The sequence below is a fragment of the Orcinus orca genome, chromosome 1 (assembly GCF_937001465.1).
Source record: "Orcinus orca chromosome 1, mOrcOrc1.1, whole genome shotgun sequence".
Taxonomy (NCBI): Eukaryota; Metazoa; Chordata; class Mammalia; order Artiodactyla; family Delphinidae; genus Orcinus; species Orcinus orca.
This window is the reverse complement of record NC_064559.1, coordinates 210,419,194-210,443,899: the sequence shown is the minus strand read 5'-3', so window position 1 is coordinate 210,443,899 and position 24,706 is coordinate 210,419,194. Positions and strand designations below refer to the sequence as shown.

The 24,706-nt window shown below is 56.6% G+C and overlaps 3 protein-coding genes and 1 long non-coding RNA gene across 11 annotated transcripts in view; 1 reads left to right on the top strand and 3 right to left on the bottom strand.

Annotated features, from left to right (window-relative positions):
* TP73 (tumor protein p73) overlaps nt 1–24,706 on the top strand; it is a 680,368-nt gene that overhangs the window by 95,911 nt on the left and 559,751 nt on the right. The gene's annotated exons all lie outside the window — the stretch shown is intronic.
* LRRC47 (leucine rich repeat containing 47) lies at nt 2,457–14,870 on the bottom strand. 2 transcript variants are annotated; one of them, XM_004272316.4, is made up of 7 exons: nt 14,205–14,869; nt 5,776–6,234; nt 5,023–5,139; nt 4,279–4,394; nt 3,722–3,824; nt 3,377–3,466; nt 2,457–3,223 (listed from the first exon to the last, which is right to left on the bottom strand). In XM_004272316.4, exons 1-7 carry the CDS (start codon nt 14,817–14,819, stop codon nt 2,975–2,977), a joined length of 1,749 nt encoding a protein of 582 aa, XP_004272364.1. In that variant the 5' UTR covers nt 14,820–14,869; the 3' UTR covers nt 2,457–2,974. The 2 variants fall into 2 exon arrangements, 1 of the variants encoding a protein (XP_004272364.1); XR_007475624.1 differs by lacking the exon at nt 2,457–3,223 and having other exon boundaries at nt 3,433–3,466; nt 3,611–3,824; nt 14,205–14,870.
* Nucleotides 8,720–14,196, bottom strand: LOC125963560 (uncharacterized). Its single transcript, XR_007475686.1, has 2 exons — nt 11,290–14,196; nt 8,720–11,059 (listed from the first exon to the last, which is right to left on the bottom strand). It is a non-coding gene; the product is annotated as an uncharacterized LOC125963560 (long non-coding RNA).
* CEP104 (centrosomal protein 104) overlaps nt 19,279–24,706 on the bottom strand; it is a 58,274-nt gene continuing 52,846 nt past the window's right edge. For all 7 annotated transcript variants that reach the window (XM_033432757.2, XM_004272317.4, XM_033432758.2 and 4 more), the window contains 2 exons: nt 22,570–22,660; nt 19,279–21,696 (listed from right to left, as the gene is read on the bottom strand). In XM_033432757.2, the coding sequence (XP_033288648.1) occupies nt 21,581–21,696; nt 22,570–22,660 (207 nt within the window). In that variant the 3' untranslated portion in view covers nt 19,279–21,580. The remainder of the gene's footprint in view (nt 21,697–22,569; nt 22,661–24,706) is intronic.

The following is a 24,706-nucleotide window of genomic DNA, read 5'->3' as shown; positions in this document are numbered from 1 at the left end:
TGCTTCATCAGGGCCTGCTGTGGGGCAGGGGGCAGGGCAAGCAGGTTAAGGGCAGTGGTGGAGGGTCTGTCCCAGCCGCCCTGGTCTCTGCGCCTCAGCATCTGTCTCCGGAGAGACTCTGCCCCCACCTGCTTGGCCACAGCCAGGGAGGGGGCCCCAGCTGGCCTGCACCTGTCTGGCCTCAGCCTAGCACCCCAGTTGGAGTCCCCTCTGGCCATCTCAGGACGGGCACTGGGGTGGAGGGTGTGGGAAGGTGGGCAGGGGCCACTGGCCTGGCTGCGTGGCCTCCGGGGGCTCTCAGCGGTCGGCGGTCGTCGCTGGAGGTGCAAGGGCTGACCCTCCCCGAGGCCCAGTGCAGCCTCGGCCAGGAGTGGGGCGAGGGCGCAGGACAGAGGGAGGAGGGAGGGGTCCCCGCTGCCCCTGCCCCCCACTCCCTCTGAGGCCTCTTCGGCTCCAGGGCCGCATTCCCCGAGTAGCCCCTGGTGAGGGGCAGGTCTGCGGATGCACAGGTCACATGTGACTGGCCTGGGGCAAGGCAGGGAGGCGGGACGGGGCAAGGAGGGGCAGCCAGCAGCGGGAGCGGGTGGAGAGGAAGTGACCTCGGAGCCTGTCCGGCTCGGTCCGGCACCACTGGGTGACGCCCAGGGTCCTTACGAGGCCTGCTCCCCAGGACCGGGGGGAACCTTACGGGCGGCCGTGGACCATGGACGGTGCTGGGGTCTGGCCTGGGTCTGGCTGGCCACGCCCTGTGTGCCCCACGGCCAAGCAGGCCTCAGCATGGAGAGCTGGGTGCACCAGCCCAGAGCCTGGGGGATGCGCGGCACCCCCTGCCCCAGGCCCTACTGGCACCGGATGCCTGGCCCATGCAGGTGGGGAGCTACAGGCAGGGGCACGCGGGGCACCTCAGAGAGACGTGCCCCGGGGCGCCAGCTGGACCTGAGTGGCCGGAGTGGAGGTGGCGTCCCGACAGCCCTGGGAGGGTTGGGAGAGGACGGGACAGGACCCTTGGCCTCCGCTCCCACAGGAGGTTCAGGATTGGGGTGGTCTGCTGGAGGCGGGTCCCAGGAACTTGACCCCTTTGGGAAAGCCCCGGGGTGGGGTCCACCTGGTGATGCTACAGGAGCAGGCTCCCAGGACCCAGGGATCAAGGGCAGCCGCTTCTCTGGGCCAGGCCCGAGTGACAGGAGATAACTGCCTCTCACTCTTTGCTGGCAAGAGGGTCCCAGGTCCTCAGCTTCCCCACAGACACTTCCAACACGCACCTCCAGAAACCCCAGGAAGGACTCACGGGGAAGGAGCCGCGATGTTCCTTCTAAATGTTTTTATTAGAGGGTCAGCCGACAAAGAAAAAGAAACGTCAAAGCGGTTTTCTGCTGTAAGTTGAATACGTTTCCAAACCTCACACGGAATCAAACTGCACCAGAGAAGAGCAGCAGGGCCGGCTGCTCCCCAACATCAAGGCGCCCCAGACCTGGTGCCACACGGCCGCCGAAGCCACAGCCTGGTGCCAAGAGGGCAGCTCAGCTGCGGCCCCAACCCGGAGCTCCCAGCAGGGCTTCGCCGTGATGCCCACGCCCACGTCAGCCGCAGCATCTGCGGCCTTGATGGCCCGAGGGTCGTGAAGTGACAGCCCTGAGCCGCCGATGCGCACAGATGTCAGGTAGGTTTGGGGAACACCGTCACCCGGTGTCCACTTCAGCCCAGTTAAGCACGGCTGCCCCAGGGCCGACGAAGGGCAGTCCTGGCAGTGACCAGAGAGCTGGGTCAGGGGTCAAGGCAGCCCCGCCATGTCCTTTGAGGAGGGCTGGCCGGGCCCTGGGGAACCCACGTGGTTGTACAGCAGGCCCGGCGTGTGGGGTGTGGGCCTCACGCGGGTCTGGCTCTGACCGCTACGCGCCTGGGTCCGGGGGGGGGGCTCTCGCATATGCCTGCCAGCCGCCTATCATTTTGACAAAACACATAAACTGTCCTTTTCAGGTCAAAGACCATGGAACACGCGTTCACTCAACAAGAAAAAGGTGGCGGGTCAGTTTTTCCTGTGCCGGCTGCTCCTGGAGCAGTGAGGTCAGTGAACTGCCGACTCAGAGCTGGAAATACCTAGAATGCCAGATGCTGAGACCCCCTTGTCCGGCACATGCTCCATGATTCCTGGCATCAAACTCCCCATGCCTCCTCCAGTCACCGCCACCCCCGTCCTGGAGCAAGCTGACGACGGCTGACCGCCCTGTCTGAGCATGGAAGCCTGTTTTGCAGTGGGAAACCTGCACACTGACCTCCAGACGCAGGTGTGACACCTCACGGCCCTGGTGCTGGTTTACAGTCGACTGACGCCCCCGCCCTCCCCAAGTCCGGCCAGTGCAGCAGGCGGGTTGGGCCGTCGCTCCCGGATGCCCTGCCTCCCACCCCCAAAGCATCCTACAGCAGCAGTAAGAAAAATGATTTTGCCAATTCTAAGGTCACGTTAAAAAATGTTTTTATAAAAACATTACGGTTTACAATAACTGGAAACCATGACATCCCACATTTCTAAGCTGCACTGCTGGAACCGTAGGACTTTAAAAGATATTGTATTGTAGAAAAATAACTGTGCAGCTCAGCAAAATGCATGTTGTTCAGCTTCTCAACTTAGAACTAAATATTCACACCAATTATAGTGTCCTTTCCCCCTGTGAATACAGTGATTTGCTGTGTGGCTACATGATTTCAGAACCCTTTGAGCAGTTAGTTCCAATATTCAAGTGATTTCATTAAAAGCACTGGCAGAGTCAATTCGGTGCTGTAAAGGTGAAATGACTTCAGCGCATGTCAACGTGGCACCCCCTACGACAGAATCGACTGGAAAACTGAACAGAGAATGCATATATCTTAAAAACTACCGAGGTGAAGGAATAATTTAATATCACCACACGAAAGCCCTGCAGAGCCAGTGCAGCTGACAGTGCCTCCCTGGGAGCCTGAGGCAGTGGCCTGGCCATCAGCGGAGCACAGTCACGTGGGCGGCGGCGAGGTCCAGGTCCGTCTTGGACGGATACACCACCTTCAGGTGGCCCTCCTCATCCACCACCCGGACCTGCTCCACCACCAGCGGGGCGCTCCCAGCCTGCTCAGCACCGGGAGTCGCCCTGGGGCCCGGGACTTGTCCAGGAATGGCATCGGCTTCGTGGTCGGAGAGGGAACCTTCGTCTTTGTTTTCCAAAGTGTACTTGTTGATTTCTGCCATTTTCTGCAAATGAAAAATATCTTTTCAACCGAGAGATTAGAGGCAACCCAGGGAAGACAGGCTGCCGTCACCCAGATGGCAAAGGGCAGCGGACGCGCCGTCTGTCCCGCGAGGCCAGAGCCTCGGTGGGCAGGATGGGCGGGGCCGGACGCTCACCAGGATGAGGGCGTCCATGATGTCCTTGCAAATCTGCAGGCTGGCGGCGCTCGTCACTTCCAGAAACAGGTCACAAGTGGTTTTCTTAATCTTCAACAGAAATTAGAAAGATTTCAGGAAAGAATCAGTTATCACAAGCAGACCCCAGCAACTGCAAGGTCTAATCTGCAGAAAACCCTGTAAGACGGTGTCACACAAATCTGGACTGTCGCCCGCCTGAGGGGAGACAGACACCGGGGTGCGGCACACGTGGCGAGTCATGGGCAGCACCGAGCACACACCGCCACACACGTGAACGCGACACGTGATGCGGTCTCAAAGGTGCCAGACGCTGGCACCGCCCACCTTCGTCTTCTCGCTGTTTGTTATGGGCGGGAAAGAAATCACATCGCCGTTTGCATCCACGAGGCACGGGTAATGATCCTTCCCATCCAGCAGGTGAAGGTACCTGGGTGAGAAGAAATACCGATAACAGGCACAGCTGTGGAAACACACCTAAAGGCGAGTGGATGAATCGCAGTTCTCTGGACACAGTAGGTGTCAGGTCAAGGGCACGTGACACAAGCAAATTCAGAGGAGATGTTCGCAGGGCCTCCTCGGCGCCCGAGCCAGCCGAGCCTGACCTGGATCAAGCGCAGCAGGCCTGGCTGCCCCTCATCCGTGGCGCGCTCTCCCTGCGCACCTGGTGGGCATGCCGAGGGCCCCCCTCTGAGACAACACAAGGCCTGCACTCCTGGCACCTGCTTCTCTGAAGCCACGCGACATGGGGCTACGATGGATCCTTCCCCCCCCCCCACCGCCAAGAACCCGAGAGGAGAGTGAACGAACACTGGGGAGGTCTCCTGAGTTTGGGCAGCTGCGGGAGCGCCCGCAACGGCACAGGCTGATGAAAGGGGCCCCACCTGTGCAGGCCCGACACGTTCTGCCTCTTCTTCTGCTTCCTGTGCTCCTCCGCCTCCAGCTGCAGCTGCCGCACCAGGTCCTTGGCCTTGACTTCCCGGCGCCCCAAGGGGACGATCTACGGGGTGGATACCGCACGTTGGCCCGTCGCTGGGGGTCCCAGCGGGAGGCTTCTGAGAGCTGACAGTCCTCCAGGCGGACGTCCAGCGGGCTGAGGATAGAGGCTGTCCCCATGTCACGTGCTGATATACTGTGCCTTCAGAGGTCACCCCGGGGGCTGAATCTGAAACCCGCCTAATGCACAGCCGGGGCTCCACGCCTGTGGCTCTGAGGAGGCTGAGGGAAGAGATGGGGCCAGCAGCCGGAGCCAGCCCCCTGGGAACACTCCTCCGCCGGGGGCCCGAGGTGCCTCATGCGGAACCCGAGAGACCAGGAGCGGGGCCTTGGCAGAACTTACACTGTGGTCAATCCCAGATCAGGGGGTTTGCAACTGGGATATAAACCACAATTTCTGGTTAAAAGTTAGCGAGCAGGTGAAGGAAACCACTTTCAAATCACCACCTCCTTTGATGAGTTTACTTTTGAAAGTAACTGTCAGCACAACCTGTTTTATTTTATGTTCCTGCTGGGAGCAGAAAAGGGTCAGATTCTATCCAAAATGCTCTGACTCAATCACCTGCACGTGTATTTTTTGAAAAACACACAAGGAACACTCAAACTGCAAACACCGGGATGCATGGCCTCACCCTGAGGTCTTCTGGGGGGCGGGCGGCATACAGCAGGGGCCCCTGGATGGCGCTGAGGTCGTGGGTTGCGATGGTGGCCACTGTCCTCTTCTCACAAAGGTCCTCGTGCAGCTTTGTCTGCAATACAAGTTCAAGGGCAGGCAGAGCTCAGTATGCCAAGGCCGGAGGGCAAGCCCCGCCACCCCAGCCCCCCCGGAGCAGCCTCCCCAGCCAAGTATTTATTTCGTGGAACCTCCGCTGGAAAGCTGGTATCTGCTTATCAGCAGAATTTCTTCTCGCCCTAACTCTACTGTGCAATGCTTGAGACTTCAAAGAACCCATCTCGAGCTAAAATTGATGACTGAATAAACAGAAGTGTGACTTCAAAAGAAACACAACCCCAGCAAGCGTTTCCTCCAAAGCACTGATCTTCCAGTTCCGAGCTCCTGGCTTGGCTTCCTCCCCGTAGGCGCGTACAGCCTCAGCCCCGCAGGCCACGCTCGGGGCTGCCCACGTGCAAGGATGTGCTTTTTGCTTTAAAAGCTGGGCAGACTTCACAGAAGAACAAACTCTAAGTTTGTCTAGCTGAAACGTCACAAAAACTAAACAAGTCACCCAAGAACACGTTGGCAAGAGCTGACGATTTTAACTGCGCCGGGTCCCCTCCCCGCCCCACCCCACCCCACCCGGGCCGGCCGAGGAGCTCGGCAGGAGCGGTGGTCGCCCCGCCCACGGCCCGTCCTCCCCGCCCCCATCGCGGCCGCGGGCACCCACCTGGGAAGAGAGGAAGCGCTTAAGCGCGTTCCCGGGCTGCAGGTCCATGCCCCGCACCACGGCGCCCACGATGAAAGGCCGCACGTCTCCGACCCCGGGGCTCACCCTGACCGTCAGTGGGGCCGGGTTCTCGGCCACGTGCAGGACCCGCAGCAGCAGCCGGCTGGCCTCGTCCACCCACGCCTCCTCGCCCTCGCCGCACTCCCTCTTCCTCCGCTCCCGCCGCTTCCTCCGCGCCTCCTCCCTGTCGGGGCCCTCGGCCTTGCCCCGGCTCCGGCAGCCCCCGCGGCCCCTGGCGCGCAGGTACTCCAAGATGGACCTGGTCTGGCAGCCGCTGACCATCTTCTCCAGGCGCTTGTCCCGCAGCCTGTTCCCCCGGAAGTTGATGTCCTTGAGCCTGGGGCAGTCGGCCAGCTCTGCTGGGATCTCACTCAGCTGGTTGTTGGACAGGTCCAGCGTCTGCGAGGGAGACCGGGACGCATCAGACACCCGGGACCCGCCCTCCTGCCGCCTGCCCCGCCTCAGCCCCACGCCTCCTCCCCAGCCCAGCGCCCAGCACGGATGCAGTGACCCGGGCTCCTCGGAGGAGAGGCGCGAGTGGACTGCCAGTCACCTCTATGAAGTGCTGGTCTTGCTTGTGCTGCTTGACCACCGTGTCCCTGTAGTAACAACCACGGCAGAATTTCCCATCGATGGTTAGGTTAGAGGGAAAAAAGACAACAAGGAACGCGGGGAATGTCTGGTTATAAACAAATAAGGACTTTACATGAGAAACAGGTTCCCCACAAAGTAGCGCTGAGACGTCTTTAATTAAATGAGCAAAAAAGCAAGAACAGAGCAAGAGTAACGAGCACGATGCTCTCGCGCTCTCGTATCCTGCGTGCGTGACAGACAGCGAATCAGCGTCAATGCTGGGACAGTCCTGGGCCCTTGGCGGTGACGGTGACGCGGGAGGAGGGAGCGGGGGCTACTGCTCCTGCGCCGTAAGGAGGTCGGTGAAACCCTGTGGCCCGTGAAAAGGAACCTTCTGTGACTACTACTGAGGCTGCCATCAGTGTCGCTGATGCGGTGGAAACGGGCCAAGTGGCCACCTCACGTGGTGGGCAGAAGGTAGGGTCCTGTGCCGTGGGAGGGACTCGGCTGGTGGTAAGGAGGACAGGGCCCCTCCCAGGAGGCCCAGGCAGCACGCAGCCCTGCAAGTAAACGGCTTCTTCCTCGTTCTCCTCCAGGGCCTGTGGCAAGCTCTGGATGGGCCCCGCTCGGCTTCGCTTGGACCTGACATGGAGCCTGGGGAGAAACCCTATAATCTGGCTTGGTGGGAGTAAGCACAGGGGACTGGCATTTGGACAGCGAGGCAGTGACGGGCGGCAGGGGCCTCCCCAGGGGCTGCAGACCTGGGAGCGCTCGGGCAGGCCCCTCCTCACACTCAGGGAGCAGCACCCACAGCAGCGTGGCCAGCGAGGAGTCCTGGTCCTGATGGGGACACCTCGGCCCCGAATGACCACAGCTGGGCCGCAGCGGGTGGCAGATCTGTCATCAGCTGGGAGGGGGGCAGGGGCCCTGACTATCCACGAGATGCTGTCTGCTGTGGCTGGCACAGAGGGTGGTTTTAAGGGAGCTTCACAAACCCCGGTTATGAAGGAAACTCTGGCTCAGCAGTCAGGCTGCTGCGAGGCCGGAAGAACCAGGGTGGAGGAGGGGTGTGGCAGGTGGGTGCCCGACAGAGGGTGACAGAGGAACCTCCACGCGGCAGGACCGGAGGCTCAGGAGGGAGGGAGCAACTGCAGAGCAGACTTTGATCCTGCAGGCGACCCAGAAATGGAGAAAGAGAAGGTGAGCCTGACACGGTCTCCAGTCACCACTGGGGACCAAGCACTCAGTGGTCATGCGGGCTGTGGGTTAACCGGACGTCACACACCTGTCACCGTTTGGTGCCTCTCCAGGCCTCTCCCTGCTCTCAGGCGAGACTGGACAGGCGGGTAGATGGGCTGAAACGTGGCCCTTCCAGGCTTCTCTGTGTCCTGCCCCCCCCATGCTCACGCACACACACACCCACCCGTGCACAGGACTTGGCGGTGCCCCCTGCACCCCAGCCTGGGGTCTGCTGGCCTCCTCACTCACTGCTGACTGGCAACATCAGCAGTGCTGAGCCCAGGGCTGCGGAGCTGCTCCCCCAGGACACGCCCAGGTGTCAGAACGCACCTGGACGGGAGGACGGGCAGGGGCCGCCTAGACCAGGTAACCCTGTGTGCACACTCAGCCTGGCCTGGGCCAGAAGAACCAGGCCCCCGCCCACTGGCAGGCTGTGAACAGCAGACCAGGGCTGGCATTTCAAGGTCGGGTTTGGACCTGCACACCCAGCTTGGAGTCTCAAGAGCGTGAACTCCACTGGCAACTCTCACTGCAGCGTGAAAACACAGCCGCCGCGGTGGAAGGTCTGTGCCTCCACGAGGAAGAGACCCACAAAGAGCAGCAGAGGAAGGGCCGGCAAGAGTGGGGGAGGGGGGCCCCCAGCCCCGACCAGAGCAGTGTCAGGCCAGCAGCCTGCTGAGGTGGTCTCCTCGGAAGACAGGTGCAGGGGTACTGGGGCGGGGGTCTGTCAGGGGCAACGATCGCCAAACACTGGGCATTTCGGAGCAGAGGGCAGTGGCAGCAGCCAGTGCCACAGACAGCAGCCCAGGACCTGCCCCGGGGCCCTGCGGGAGACAAACGGGGAGCAAGGGCAGGCAGCCAACAGGGCTCTGGGGGTGCCATGTCCAGCAGAGACAGGGAGATCACCGACGAGTTCAAAGCGGACCCCACACCAGGACACGCCACCCGCCGCCAGGCACGCAGAGCCGCAGGTCCAATGGGGAGTGGAGTCCACAGGTTTCATGGCCGGAGCGTGAGTGCCAGAGGGAGAGCCTGCGGCTGAAGTGATGTCTGGATGGCGTAAAACTGCGCAGGGCGGGGGCGGGAAACCCACAATCGCCGAAAGGAGAATGAAGTGAATTGAGTGCACGTGGAGGGGCCTCCAGGCACCTGCCCAGAAGACACCCAGGCACTCCCCCTCCCTGTAGGTAACACAATAGTGACACCGGCCAGGCAGGGCCAGCCTCTGACCCTAGACTGTGACTTCGACTGCTGGGCCGAGCTGCGGGGAAGGGACCCTAAATCCCTGGTTGTGAGACCCTACAGACACACACTCTACCCCTGGGGGTGTGGAAGGACCCCTCTGTTCCAGTTGATGGTGACCAGGCCGAGGGGACCTGAACCCACCATCTCCAACAGCAACTGAGAAAATAAGATGGAAGGATTTTTTTAATCAGTTTTTCGTCACTGGACAAAGGTTTCATGGGCAAAGTTCCACTTCTCTGTGAAACGTGATTACGGGAGGAGTCCCATAAATGAGCGACGCCAGACGACATGAGAGGGCACAACTCCTGGCAGGGCTGGGAGAAACCCTGAGTGCCGTGGCCCTTCAGCTGATGAACGTGCTGTCCCGGAACAGTTCATAAATCTGGGGGCACATCTGGCCTGCCCGTCCCTCCAGCAGTCCCCGGTGGCAGTGCCGTGGGCCTGGGTAATGGTCACTTACAATGGGGGCATCCTGTGGCTGAACCCCATGGGTAACAGAAGCCCAGTGGGGAGAAGCCCAGCTGAGTGGGTCTGAGGTCAGGACAGTGGTGAAGCTGGCGCTCCAGGCAGAGGTAACTGGGGAGGGAAAGGACAGCTCTCCCTTCAGCTTCCGTGTCCCCGGCAGCTGCAGTGGGGCAGAGGGTCCGCCCTTCATGGCTCCCAGGGGAGTGGGCACCAAGGAGCTCTCATGTGCTGTCTCCCGACTGGGAGGTGAGTGGGACAAGCAGGGGCCTGTGTGCTGTCACCTTGGGGGCCCCTACAGAACCACGCCTCCAGGTATTCGCCTCCTTGTGTGGCATCTCCCACAACTCCGCACTGAGCTCCACTTACTGAATCAGCAGGTTGCAGTGGATGTGGCGGGCTGCTAGGTCCAGGTCTGTGCCTCAGCAAGGCCTGGCAGCTCCTGCCCTTGTGCTCCAAGGAGCCCTGAGCCGCCATGTGAGAGGTCAGACTACCCGGCGGGGACGGGAGACGTCCCAAGATGACGTGGAGAGAGGAGTCAGCCACGCCAGCCACGCCAGCTGAGCCTGGCCCTGAACCCACGGCAGCTGACCGCAGCCACACGAGTGATCAACGGCAAGGCAGCAACAGTCCAGCTGGGCTGGCCCACAGTGAAGAACCGTGAGCAAACAAAACGACCGCTGTGTTAAGCCACAGCCTTGGCGCAGTGATGCGGCTGCAGAGGACCTGCACCAGTGCCATCACCGCGCTTTCTTCATGGCACCGTGGTCATCCTCAGAGGGGAGGAGATGGGCAGGAGCCCAGGGCGCCGCTACAAGACACTGAGCTGAACCCACACTTTCTGGTTCCCAGCGCAGCTGTCTGACTCCCGCTGTGCCCCCACCTCACAGGAAGGACAGAGAACACCTCTGTCCTCGGAGCGCCAGGGTGTGGAGCGATGCTGCTTCACCCAGTTCCAGCAGCCGTTCCTCGTGAAGGCATCATTTTAGGAAAGGCCCCCAAAGGACATCTGAGTCCAAAAGGGGTTCCAAGTAGCTCTGACATGACACTCTCCAAGAAACAGGTCTCTTCATGTGAAAGAGATTGATGGAAGTCTAAAAATGGGGAACGTGATGGACCGGGCGAGGGGGGATTGAGCAAGCAAGACGTTCTCTTCACCTGAATGAGGGTGTTCCGGACACAATAAAGGCTACTTTACTGGGCGGGCACCCAGAGGTACTACAGAACGTTAACAAAACAAAACAAAACCCAAACTTGAATACTGCTAAGACATTACAGATTTGAAGAAAAATATAAAAACTGTACACTCACATAACGCTATGTTAAGCTACACATTTGGTACATCTACCTTCTGGGAAACCAAGAGACGGATGAGATGGGTGATGGAGTAGAAAGGGCTTATATCATGTGTCACACCACAGCCCTGAAGGGAAGCTACAGCCCTGGGACCAGCATCCCAGGAGTCGTCGCCCACAGCTTCTTCCTGGAAATGCCAGTTAGCGCGTGTCACTCTGCAGGGTGGCCTCCTGTTTCTCTTAACTATAAACACACACACACGTACCCACGCACACAGATACACCCTGACGTAAAGACATCTGTAAAATGAGTTAGCAACATCTTAAGAGTAATTCCCGCTGCAAAGAGGTCAGTTGCTAAACTGCACACACGTTTTATTGTTTTAAAAAAGTCTGCATTGGGGGCTTCCCTGGTGGCGCGGTGGTTGAGAGTCCGCCTGCCGATGCAGGGGACGCGGGTTCGTGCCCCCGTCTGGGAAGATCCCACATGCCGCGGAGCGGCTGGGCCCGTGAGCCATGGCCGCTGAGCCTGCGCGTCCGGAGCCTGTGCTCCGCAACGGGAGAGGCCACAACAGTGAGAGGCCCGCGTACTGCGAAAAAAAAAAAAAAAAAAAAAAAAAAGTCTGCATTGGGAACCTACCTCAACATCATAAAGGCCATATACAACAGACCCACAGCAAACATCATTTTCAATGGTGAAAAACTGAAAGTATTTCCTCTAAGATCAGGGACAAGACAAGGATGTCCACTCTCGCCGCTATTACTCAACATAGTTTTGGAAGTCCTAGCCACGGCAATCAGAGAAGAAAAAGAAATAAAAGGAATACAAATTGGAAAAGAAGAAGTAAAACTGTCACTGTTGCAGATGACATGATACTATACATAGAGAATCCTAAAGATGCCACCAGAAAACTACTAGAGCTCATCAATGAATTTGGTAAAGCTGCAGGATACAAAATTAATGCACAGAAATCTCTTGCACTCCTATACACTAACAGTGAAAGACCAGAAAGAGAAATTAAGGAAACAATCCCATTCACCATTCCAACAAAAAGAATAAAACACCCAGGAATAAACCTACCTAAGGAAATAAAAGACCTGTACTCAGAAAACTATAAGACACTGATGAAAGAAATCAAAGAAGACACAAACAGATGGAGAGATATACCATGTTCTTGGATTAGAAGAATCAATATTGTGAAAATGACTATACTACCCAAAGCAACCTACAGATTCAATGCAATCCCTATCAAACCACCAATGGCATTTTTTTTTTTTTTACAGAACTCGAACAAAAAATCTTAAAATTTGTATGGAGACATAAAAGACCCAGAATAGCCAAAGGAATCTTGAGGGGAAAAAACGGAGCTGGAGGGATCAGGCTCCCTGACTTCAGACTATACTACAAAGCTACAGTAATCAAGACAGTATGGTACTGGCACAAAAACAGAAATACAGATCAATGGAACAGGACAGAAAGCCCAGAGATAAACCCACACACCTACAGTCAACTAAGCTATGACAAAGGAGGCAAGGATATACAATGGGGAAAAGACAGTCTCTTCAGTAAGTGGTGCTGGGAAAATTGGACAGCTACATGTAAAAGAATTAAATTAGAACACTCCCTAACACCATACACAAAAATAAACTCAAAATGGATTAGAGACCTAAATTTAAGACCAGACACTATAAAACTCTCAGAGGAAAACATAGAAAGAACACTCTTTGACATAAATCACAGCAAGATCTTTTTTGATCCACCTCCTAGAGTAATGGAAATAAAAACAAAAATAAACAAATGGGACCTAATGAAACTTAAAATCTTTTGCAAAGCAAAGGATACTACAAACAAGACGAAAAGGCAACTCTCAGAATGGGAAAAAATATTTGCAAACGAATCAACGGACAAAGGATTAATCTCCAAAATATATAAACAGCTCATGCAGCTCAATATTAAAAAAACAAACAACCCAATAAAAAAAAAATGGGCAGAAGACCTAAATAGACATTTCTCCAAAGAAGACATACAGATGGCCAAGAAGCACATGAAAAGCTGCTCAACATCACTAATTATTAGAGAAATGCAAATCAAAACTACAATGAGGTATCACCTCACACCAGTTAGAATGGGCATCATCAGAAAATCTACAAACAACAAATGCTGGAGAGGGTGTGGAGAAAAGGGAACCCTCTTGCACTGTTGATGGGAATGTGAATTGGTACAGCCACTATGGAAAACAGTATGCAGGTTCCTTAAAAAACTAAAAACAGAACTACCATACGACCCAGCAATCCCACTACTGGGCATGTACCCTGAGAAAACCATAATTCAAAAAGACACACATACCCCAATGTTCACTGCAGCACTGTTTACAATAGCCAGGTCATGGAAGCAACCCAAATGCCCATCAACAGAGGAATGGATAAAGAAGATGTGGTACATATATACAATGGAATATTACTCAGCCATAAAAAGGAACGAAATTGGGTCATTTGTAGAGACGTGGATGGATCTAGAGACTATCATACAGAGTGACGTAAATGTCAGAAAGAGAAAAACTAATATCGTATGTTAATGCATGTATGTGGAAACTAGAAAAATGGTACAGATGAACTGATTTGCAAGGCAGAAATAGACACAGATGTAGAGAACAAACATATGGACACCAAGGGGGGAAAGCGGGGGTGGGTGGGTGGGTGGGATGAATTGGGATACTGGGGATTGACATATATACACTAATATCTATAAAATAGATAATAAGAACCTGCTGTATATATAAAAAAAAAGTCTGTATAAAAGGATGGCAATGAGGAGGAAGAAACAGAGGCCTGCCTCTTTAAGGACAGGAGCCTCTAGACTGGATTTAGGCCATGGTCACAGCAACTCCTGTCCTCTAGTCTCTTCCTCAACAGACTTACTGGGCCCTTGTTCCGAGTCGAGCATTCTGTTGGGACCTGGGGTCCCCGGATGAATAAAATAAACAAGCAGTCCCTGGACAAGAAAGCCTAGACAAAACCCCAACCTATTTGCTATGTACTTTTGGCAACCCCTTCCGGCCTTCTGTAAGACAGGAATAACCACCCCTGCCTTGGCAAGCCGTTGTTGGGGTCAAGTGAACTATCACATGTGAAATCATACGCGCGGCCTTACGCAAATTCCAGTCATTTCACATCTCCACGTCCCGCCTGGGTGGCCCCACGTACAGGGCTCACCCAGTCTTTTCACAAACATTTGGAGATGCAAAAATTTAGACACCCGTCCCTGCTGTTGACCTGCTTCCGACCTGAGCGGGAAGCCCAGTTAGTCCACGATCACGAAACAGTGTGTTGCATGTTAAAGCCCAGTTGTGAGCAGAGTGTGCGGGGCGAGCCGAGAGGACCACCCGAGGACGGAGGCCAGGCTAGTGCGAGGGGACCCGGGGGTGGGCCGGCTTCTCAGAGATACCGACGCTGCGGTGGCCCTTCCCGGCCGAGTTGGGACGGCTCGGCACCGGGAGGAGACCCCCGTCCGTGGCTACCACAGGGCCCGCCCCGCCCGCCCCGCTGACCGCTGACCTTGAGCGAGGCCAGGTGGGCGATTTCGGGGCTGAGCTCCCGGAGGCAGTTGTCGGCGGCCGCCAGTTCGCTGAGCAGCGGCAGCGCGCCGGGGCGGAAGAGCGCGGCGGGGAAGGCGTCCAGGCGGTTGCCGGTGAGGTTGAGGGTCTGCAGGCGCGGCGCGCAGCGCGCCAGGTCGGCGGGCAGCTCGCGCAGCCGGTTGCCACTGAGGTTGAGGCTCTGCAGCTGCGGGAAGCCCGGCGGCTCGGCGGGGCCGAGGCCCTGGCCCGGAGGCAGCGCCTCCAGCGCGTTGCCTGACAGGTCGAGCACGCGCAGCGCGGGCAGCGGGCCGAGCTCAGGGCTCAGGCCGGGCCCCAGCGCGTTGCGCCGCAGCACGAGGCTGTGCAGCTGCGGGAGGCCCTGAGCCAGGCCCGGGCCCGGCTCGCGCAGGCTGCCGCAGCCGCTCACCTCCAGGTAGTGCAGCAGCGGCAGCGTGAAGAGCCGCGGCGGCAGCCGCCCGCCCGCCGCGCGCACCCGCTGCTCCAGCCCGGGCCCGGTCAGCAGCAGCTCCCGCCGCCGCTCCCGCTCCGCCAGCTCCAGCTCCGGCCAGGCCTCCGACACCGCCGCAGCCGCCATCGCGCCGCCACTCCCGCAGCCCCTGCCGGGGCGCTTCCGGGGCACGCGGCGCCACTTCCGGTATGGGCCGGAAGGAGTCGTCGAGAGCTGCGCGGACGCTAGAGCGCCTTAGCGAGGGCCATAGAGGAGCCCGGTGGGGCGTGGCTCGAGGCTGTCGCCGGCGGGGTTGGGGTCCTCACCCGTGGGCGTGTGGGTGGGCTCCCGGAGCGCCCAGGCCCACGTGGGGCCGTGAGTGCTGGGCCTCCGGCCGAGTCTTCCTGCCCGCGAGGATGTCGGGGAGCAGCGGGGACGGCCCCGCACGCCGTGCTCTGTGGTCTCGGCCGAGCCCCTAAGACAAGGCCGGAGAGCGAGTCTGCGGACGCGTCCGCCTCACGGACCTGAGGGAGACGCCCGGGAACGTGGTGACTCCCAGGTGGCCTAGAATTCAGGCTAAACGCCGTCTGAAGGGGAAGGGGGAGGAGATGAGTGGTTCTTAGGGGAGATGAACGGTCCCTAAGAGGACAGACGGGCGGAAGGACCGTGTGAAAACGGGTGTGTTATCACTTCTAGTCCCTCCGGGTCTGAGCCCGTCTTCCCTGGGCGGTGCGCTCCCGGGAGGGGGTCTCTGACGGCTGAGTTCCTTTGGGAGGATGTGTTCAGGCAGAAGGGGAGTTCAGACAAACCTCTCCCCGCGTTTACACAGCTCAGAATAGTCAGTATACCGAGGTGGTACATTTCGGGGTGGTATGATCTGAACTCCTAGTCATATTTCGGGGTGGCATCGTCTTCTACCCTTCAAAAACCTAACCAAGCTCCTCTTCGTAATTTCCCATCCGCTGGCTCCCTCTCCCTGCCCTGTGGCTATAACCCCCCAGCCGCCCTGTATTCAGAGTTGAGTTCACTGTCCCCTGCTGCAATCTTGCATTAAGTCTTCCTTGCTGGTTTTTAACAAGCATACAGAGCACTTTTCTTTTTTTTCTTTCTTTCTTTTAGAGGTTAGTGATTTGTGTATTGGAATCACCAGGAAGTTACAAGTGACTGATGCCCCAGTCCCTGGGCCAGAGATTCGGGCCTAACGGGCTGGGCTGCAGCACGGGCATGGGGGTGTTACAAGCTCCCCGCGTGTTCTGTTGGGTCCGCAAGGTTGAGGGACTGCTAGGGATCAGATCGTTTCCATGTGTTAGGACGCACTAATCAGGGCTGTTTGGAGGAGGAGGGTGGGAGGAATAGTGCTGAAGTCGGCTGTCCTGTTCTCTGCCCCTGTTTGTAACTCCTCACCCCAGCAGGCTTTTAGTTTTATTTTGTTTTGAAATGCCTGAACATTGTATTGAAGGGAGATGTACATCCAGAAAAGTGTGCACATAGCATAAGTGAATTTTGTCCAGACTGAGCACATCCGTGTAGCCATCACGCAGAACAAGAAACCAGTGGTCACCAGTCACCCCGGACCCCCCTTGTGCCCCGATATTGTAGTTTGGCCGGTTTTTGCATTTCGTGTGTAAGGTGCAGGGCCGGCTCTCGGTGCCTGGCCTCTCGCCCCATGTCATGCCTCTGGGAGTCATTGTGTGTGGGAGGTACTTGCGGGTTGTTCGCCGTCTGGCATTATAAGTGCGTTGTGACTGTACCATGTTTATTTCTAGCAGGGCCTTTGTGCTGCCCTGACTTTGCCCCCGTCAGCGCCAATGACCCCACACAGGAAACACAGATTTTTGTCTCGGTTGCTGTTGTGACCAATTCCATCTGTGAAGGGCAGGCAGTGACTGTCCCCAGGCAAGGCCGGGAGAGGTGAGAATGGGCCCCTAGGACCTCTTCCACCTGTGCCTTCTGAGCCGGCTTCCGCTGCCCTCTGCGCGTTCTCCTCAGTGATTTCTTGGAAGGCTGTACACACATGCGTGATATCAGTGGCTTTCGGTTCCTGGGACCTGGGTGTTGTGTTGCTTGCTTAGTTTCTCGTGGTAGGTTTCTGGGCCGCTGTCCAGCAGCTCATGCTAACACACATCATCTTGACAGGCTATGAGAGTAGTAATAGTTTTACAGTAGCCAACACTGGAAACAACCAATGACCGTCAACAGGAGAATGGATAAATAAGTTGTGAGACGTTTCTTCACGTGCATGACCACGTGGAGACCGTGTCTGAGCTGCACGCAGCAGCATGAATGACGGACGGTCAGGGTCGCGATGGGGAGGGAGGAAAGCAACTCACACCGGGATACATGCGGTATGATGCCACGTGCACAGCTTAAAGGTATGTCAAACTCAAGATTCTTTTGTCTAGGGATACATGCCTGTGCGGTGTCTGTGAAGACAGCCGAGGTTGGTACTGCAGACAGTGCGGCCAGACCCCAGGGCCACCACCGTCTCTTCTTGGCCGGCCTGCAGGGTGCAGCTGGTGCATCCAGACCCCCTCTCCATCCCCTTCCGTGCCCCAGTCTCAGTCCCCATTGCTGTCCCCGCCCTGGTCCCGGACCATGTCTCCACCGGGCTGAGGCTGGGAGCTGGAGGCCCTGGACACCTGGCAGGGCTTGCCCTCCTGCCACTGTCCCAGCCTCCCGGGTAATTTGACTTAGGATCCCTGAATTTGGTAAACAGCATTCCCAAGCGTTGTCTCCTTACCCCATCTAGAACCCTAGCAGTGGTTCCAGCAGTGCCTCCCACCTTCAGCAGGACACTGCTCCCGTCCATTGCCAGGACTGGTCCCGGGACACCAGGAGGCACCGAGAAGGGGTGGCCAGGTGACCAGTGTGGAGGCGGTGCTAGGACACTCCTGGGGAGTCCTCAACCTTCAGGACGAGGGCCATGAAAGGGGGCTTTAGGGATGAGCTAGGCCCCGGGACACCTGCTCACAAGGGCACCCACCCTGCTGCTCAGTCTGACCTCACTCTCTTCCCCGCTCTCCCTGCTGGGACATCTCTTGATGGGGAGGAGCCGCACGCCTCCCCTGCACTTGAGAGCTCAGAGACTGGGGGTGGTGGTGCCCTTCCTCCTGCGGCTGGCTCCCCCCCCCCACACACACTGGGAGGCACCCCTGGGGACCTCAGAGGCCAGAAGGAAGCTCGGGGAGATTTTGAGGCTAGCCGGGCAGGTGGCGGCGCCACACCTTCCGTCTCCCCCCACCCCTGCAGGCTCATCACCTTCCCCGCCTGAGATGAAGGGGTGGAGGCTGCCTGCGGGGAACTGCTCTGTGCTTGGGCGCAGGCTCGCAGAGGGCGTGTGCTGGGAACCAGGCTCAGCACCTCCCCCTCAGCTCCATTCCGGGGTGTGTGGGGAAACCGAGGCAGAGACAAGCGGATCTTGCCTCCAGTACCCCGAACCTGCTCCCGGCAACCCTCACCGCAGGGTGGACAGAGGCGCAGAGCACAGGGTTCACATCTGGGCACGCTGCCTTCCGGTGGTGAGGGCTTGGGCTCTGACCCAGTTTCCCTGCCTGCAGTGGAGGGTGGGACCAGCTGCCCTGCAGGCCCTCTGACCCTTCCAGAACACGCACGTGGGGGCGTGGGGCGCTCCACTGAATTGCTCCCGTCCGCCCTGCGGCAGCGGCTCCGGGGGTCACCGCCCCAAACCCCGACCCCAGATCCAGGAGGCTCAGCTCCTGCCCAGGTCTTTCCTGCCCCTGGTGGCAGCAGGCTGGGCGGAGACCCCAGCGCTCCGAGGAGAGGATTCGGGGCACACGCTGCTCCAGCAGGCTCTTGTTTTTTTAGCACTGGGCTAGTTTTTAAGAGCAAATAAGCAATGGCACTAACGAACACCTAGTTGAAAGTAGCGCACTGAAATCTCTCGGGGTGTCTGACACTAGCAGGTGGAATCACTCTCTTCCCTTTGGACAGCGAGCTCTTTCCTCCCACGTTCTCCAGAGCACACACTCACGCACACACCCCACCTACCAAAGTAAGATAAGTAATTTTGCTGTTTAAACTGTAATGCTAAGTTTTAAGTTTATATATGTGTGTGTGTGTGTGTGTGTGTATATATATATAAAGGAAAAAACTATAACTTCAAAATGGAAACTTATAAAACCATCAAAGGTAATAAAAACTTAAAACCACTCTACAAATCAACAGAGAAAATACTGTATTTTTACTTATTTGAAAAGCAAAATAGCTTTGTTGGCTGGTAAAAATGCCCTCTTTCAAAAGGGATAAAAAACACAGGAAGAGACTATAAAGTATAAACCTCTGATGGGCACAATTGGAGCATTTATAAAATATTCTCATTTTATTCCATGGGATAAAATTGGTAAAGAACTTTCTCTAATTTATATGTAGCTTAAAATCGTTCAGCTTCTTCAGGAGTAAACCCACAAATAACTTATTTTAGGAACCACACTCTCTCCTGGCAACCTAATACCCACTGCCCCTCTCTAAGCAAATCTCAGCAACTCCCTGGCATTTCAGGGCTGAGCTACACCTGCATGTTTATGAAAGGAAATGTAACTTACCGATTGCTTTTTAATTATAATTTTAAAACGAAAGTGACAAGACATTTAGTAATCTTTTTATTATATTCATATACTCGGTGAATTAACGCCTAAGCCCTCAAACAACAACAAAAATATATTACTTAGATATTTTACAATTTTGGTACGTGAAATAAAGACAAATAGAAAACTATGTCAAAACATTAAAAAGTTGCAAATTTTCATTAAAAGTGTTTACGCTTGTACTCTAATGCCAGATTTATAGATACAATTCTTTTAAATCAGAATATTTTGAAATATGAAAATAATAGAAATAAATATTGTTAAGTATCCACAACATATTCATGAGTGAGATTTCAATTAAGTACTGTTCCGAGTTTAGATGTTTATGAGTGGCCAAGGGAGCTTATAGTTCCTTTTTAGTTTTCTATCCTTTATTCTTGGGCCCTTAGTAGTACATATATAACTCTGTAAAGATTTTAATAGCCACTGATCACTGCCAGGAATCATCGGAATAGAAACACATGATTCTTCTGTAACCAGCAAGACTGATCTGTTTTAAATGCACTCAATTTTGTCAATCACTAAAAATTAAGTAATTTTACAAAAATCTTCTTTATGTTACAATACATAGAAAACATTAACTGTATAGTTCTTAAAAGTTTTGATTGGAGAGAAAAGAATCATTTCTTGGTTAACTTTTCTCATTGTTCTGTTTAAAGCAGTGTTCTACCTGTACTTCACTCTCATGGGTGAGAGACCATGGCAACATCTTTTTGAAACCAGGAAGGCTCATTTTATAATTATCTTGGCATCTGTACTCTGCTCTCTCTAGTAAAGTTTTATGTTATTTCTCCCCCCATATTTTTACGTTTTTTTATAGAGTGTATTTTTGAAGGTAATTCTCTTGGTCACTCTTATTCCGGCTCAGTATTTTGAGTCAACCGTATGAGAAAGCATTAGCCTACCAAAAATGGAAATTGATCGACTAGTACAAATTCACGGTCACTAACATACCCAGGGAGCACATCGCTCAAATAACTATTAGTTTTTAAATATATATTTTGTTATTTTACATGGTTGGGAATTAAAAATATTCTTACACTAACGGTGTAGTACAAGTTTCGTCATCCTGGAAGCCTGCCTGGATCATGCTCAGGAGGAAAGCACACCCTGGGCACGGGGCCGGGTGGGGCAGGGAGGGCCATCTTCTTTCGGTCTCTAGTGGGCTGGGCACCTGGGGAGCACAGGCGTGGACGAGAAGGCAGCCTTTCCAAGCACGTTCTGGACAGACACTGGCTCCCCCACAGCTACCTGGCTCTGAAGCCAGGTGAGCCACTGCCATGGGCCGGGAAGGTTGGTTGGCGGCTGGTCAGGAGGCTGGATTCTGAGGTTTGGTTTCATCATTTTAAGTGGTTTTTGGTGTTGAAAGTATCATACAAAGTGTTTGAGAAAAGTGAACATACAGTTGCAATTCCCACACGGATCCGAGCGGGACAGGATGACGGGCTGAGCAGAGGCTCGGAGGCTCCTCTGAATTACGCAGAGTGGGAGTCGCTCTGCCTGCCCCAGGGGTTAGGAAAGGGCTATTTCGACGGACACACCTGCTCAGGTGAGCGCAGGATCATCGGGGAACGTCATCTCCTATTTTTCTAGGGCTTGATGCGTGTAAAGAACTTGAAGCCCCCCGAGGAAGGGCCTGACGTGGAGCCGCCAGCATTAACCTCCACTCCGCCTGGTGTGGGCGCCGATGTGGGGGTCAGGGGGGCTGCGCTCCGAGAGTCTGGCAGGCGAGAGCCGAGGGGGCCGGGCCGGGACCTTAATTTCTTGACCTCGACCTTACCTTCTTGACCTCGACCTTACTTCTTGCTGCCGTGGACATGCGGGCTTTGCAGGCCGACAGACCCCCTACCCTGGGGAGGAGGGGCACAGGGGGACTGGCCCCCCCATCCCATCCCATCCCATCCCCCGGCCTGGCGAGCCCTGCAGACCTTCCACCACGGCTGACAGAGACCCACATGCAAGAGGTTTAGAGTGAGGGCTTTATGGAAATTGATCCAAGCAGCTGCGCAGAGGTGCTGCGCTGGGCCTGTCCCTCCGCATGGGCCGCTCGGCGCTGCTCCTCCAGCAGGACCGTCTCCTGTGGACCCCGGGCCCTGGGGGCTGGAGACCTGCGAGCCGGAGCCAGGGGAGATCAGGGCCTCACTCCGGAGGCAGGGGCCACGGTCGGGACGGGCGCAGCCAGGAGCCTGGGGGCAGCAGGGGCGGAGCGGGGGTTGCCACGTCTAGAGATGCTTTGAGGTGACACGTCCACGGCTGGGGAAGCTGCTCGCTCCCTTTGGAGACGAGGGAGCAGATGCGGTGCTGTCACCGCTTCGTGTACGTCCTGCCGGAGCTTCTACTCAGGCCCCCCTTGGGGGTGGGGATCTTGCTTCCGACCTTGGATCCCGAGGTCCCCGACTTGGCTGCGGCTGGGCCTCTACCTGCAGTGGACACACAGAGCACGGGGGACAAGCGTGAGCCAGGGCGCAAAGCCGCGGTGACAGTGCGAGTGGCCCGGGGTCGCCAGACACAGGGAGGATCTGAGCACGAGGGGCTGGGACGCTCCCGGTCACCCAGCCCACAGGTGGCTGGGCTGGGCCGGCAGATGTGAGAGGGGGCTGGGCGGGCCACCCTTGAGGATGCACATGCGACGGCAGGAGAGGAAGAAAGAGCCAGAGGAGGAGCCTGATGCACGGTCAGAGCAAAGAACTGAGCCGCTTACCTAATTTTTAGTTTCAAACAGCTCCCGAAATGAAAGACCAGCAGCCATGTGACCAGGGCCGGTTACCCGGCTAGGAGGCCGGGGTGGCTCCCCCAGCACCCCTGGTCCTCACACGTGTGCATGTGTGCGTGCGCGCGCGCGTGTGTGTGCGTGTGTGAGGGGTGCAGCTCCTGCAGGTGCCTGGCGCTGAATGAGCACGAGACACATTTCCTCATGTTCTCGTTGATCACAGGGCCCCAAAATAAAGTCGTGTATCCAAGGTCAAGAATAATTTTCTAATGAAAAACAACACTCTTCTGTAAGGCATTCTAAATCCTACAGAAAGCAGCCGGAACTGGGATTCAGAAGTCAGGTCGTGGCGCCGCCTACGGGTCTCCTACTGAACCCCCAGTTTCCGGACACTGGTACCCACGGCGCGGAGGGACACGAGACCTGGGGTGCACCTGCAAACACCCGCGGTTTGATTTCTCAACTCTGTGAGTGGGGAAGCAGGACCACGTGGAGGAGCTTCGGCCAGAGCTGGTGCTGACGACATGATCACCCTACTTGTTCGGGACCCAGGGACAGGGCCGAGGCCGGGGCGGATGCTTACCTGGCGGCAGCGTGGGCGCCTTGCGTAGCACGTGCGTCCGGCGCAGGTTCACTGTGCAGCCCGTGGGGCCCATGAGGTGGGCCTTCCACGCCTGAAACGAGAGGTAGGTGGAATGGGAACCAGGCCACCAGAGGGGCCACTGAGACGACCGAGCCAGGGGTGGCGATGCGCTGCGGCTGCGGGCGTGGGTCCTGAGCTCTGTGCGTGTCCTGCCTTGGAGCCCCCTGTGCTGAGTGCACGGCCGGAGCACCTATGTATCTTGAGATGCTGCCTGCACTTCACACCTCTCCCAGCTCTCATCACCGCTGAGCAAACATGCCAAGACCGCTGTCACGCGGGGTGCACAATGTGCGACGGTCCAGGGGCACAGGGTGCAGGGGCTGAGGGTGGCCCTGCTGGACAGCCAGCAAGGAAGAAGGGCCCTCGGTCCTACAATGACGAAGAAAAGAATTCTGCCAGCACCTGCGATGGGCCAGGAAGTGGCTCCTTTCCCTGCCGAGCCACAGATGAGAGCGCAGCCTGGATGACACCTCGAGTGCAGCCCTGGGAGACCGCAAGCAGAGGACCCAGCCAGGTCGTGCCTGGACTTCTGACCCACAGAAACTGTGATAGAACAACGGGTGTTTAAGCTGCTCGGCGGGTGGTGCCACGTTAAGAAAACACGGAGAAAGCAGAGGAGAAGCAGCACAAGCCTGCCAATGCGTCTCTGCAGTTGACTGTGAGTCAGATGCCATCCCCTCAAGGCAGACGCGGGGGGCTTGGGGGGAGGGCAGGAAGGGAAGGAGGCCACTGCCAATGTCTGCGCTGCTCAGAGCAGGGAGCCGACTGGTCTCCAGAAGGAGGGGCCGGTCACGTACGACAGTAATAGTGTAAAGGTGACAACGACAACAAAAGCTCAAAGGCTCCTAAATTCTAAAAATACACAGGGAGAGAGAAAAAGTGTGGGCATGTGAGAGCAGTTCACATTTAGGACTAAAATGGATAAACCATAAAAAGCCCCTCGCTCTGTAAGAGGAGGGATGGTGGGCAGGGCAGCAGCTTCTGTCGGGTCTTCCCTAAGTCTCATTTGACAGACTTTGGAACCGTCTAAGTATCTCATGTAATTGTAGAGCTTGTGTTTGAAAACCCCTGGGACTTGAACACAGACTGAAACAATGAGGCTGAGTTGTTAACAACTGGCGACACAAGCACGTGGAGCAACTCCCGTGACCGTGAAGCACAGATGCTTTTGCCCCACGTCTCCAGAAGGAGGCACGGGAGGGACACAAAGAGCTGGGACAGCGTGGCGTCCAGCAGCATCTCCCTGCCTGCAGCACCCGCACCGCTGCTCTGAGCCCCCACCAAGGGGAACGTGGGTCCGAGCAATGCACACTCTGTGACGGTCCAACGGGCATCTCTGGGGGCTGTGGGCACTGATTCTTGGGAGGGAAGGAAGGACACACAAACGTGCGACGCCAGAGGTTCAAGAGACCCTTACAGCTCAGACTCCGAATCAGGAACGTCACCATGAACTTTTTTTTTTTTTTTGCGGTACGTGGGCTTCTCACTGTTGTGGCCTCTCCCGCTGCGGAGCACAGGCTCTGGACGTGCAGGCTCAGCGGCCATGGCTCACGGGCCCAGCCGCTCCGCGGCATGTGGGATCCTCCCGGACCGGGGCACGAACCCGTGTCCCCTGCATCGGCAGGTGGACTCTCAACCACTGCGCCACCAGGGAAGCCCCCACCGTGAACTTTTGATGGATTTATCTCAACGTTTTCCCCGGCTCTGTCCGCAAAGAGGCCCAGAATGGTACCGAACCAGGAGCAAGGAGCACCCGAGGCACCCGAGGGGGTCCTGGAACGTCATTTCCACTGCAGGGAACCAGGAACGGAAGGCTCGGTGGGGCACCTTGTTGCGACGGCCAGGAGGCTCTGAGTCCCCTGGGCCACCGGCAGCGCCAGGAGCCTGTCTGCAGAGGCTCTGATGGCCAGAGAACGGCTCGTTCACGCACCACTAAGCACAGCGATGCCAACAGCTGAACACGGCAGACAGTTTTAAGCCGTGAGTTCTTGATGGTGCTAAGATCCAACAAGCAAATAGGCCACCACTGGAAGGTGCTGGGGACCCAACCTGTCATTCTGAAAACCAGTCAACGATG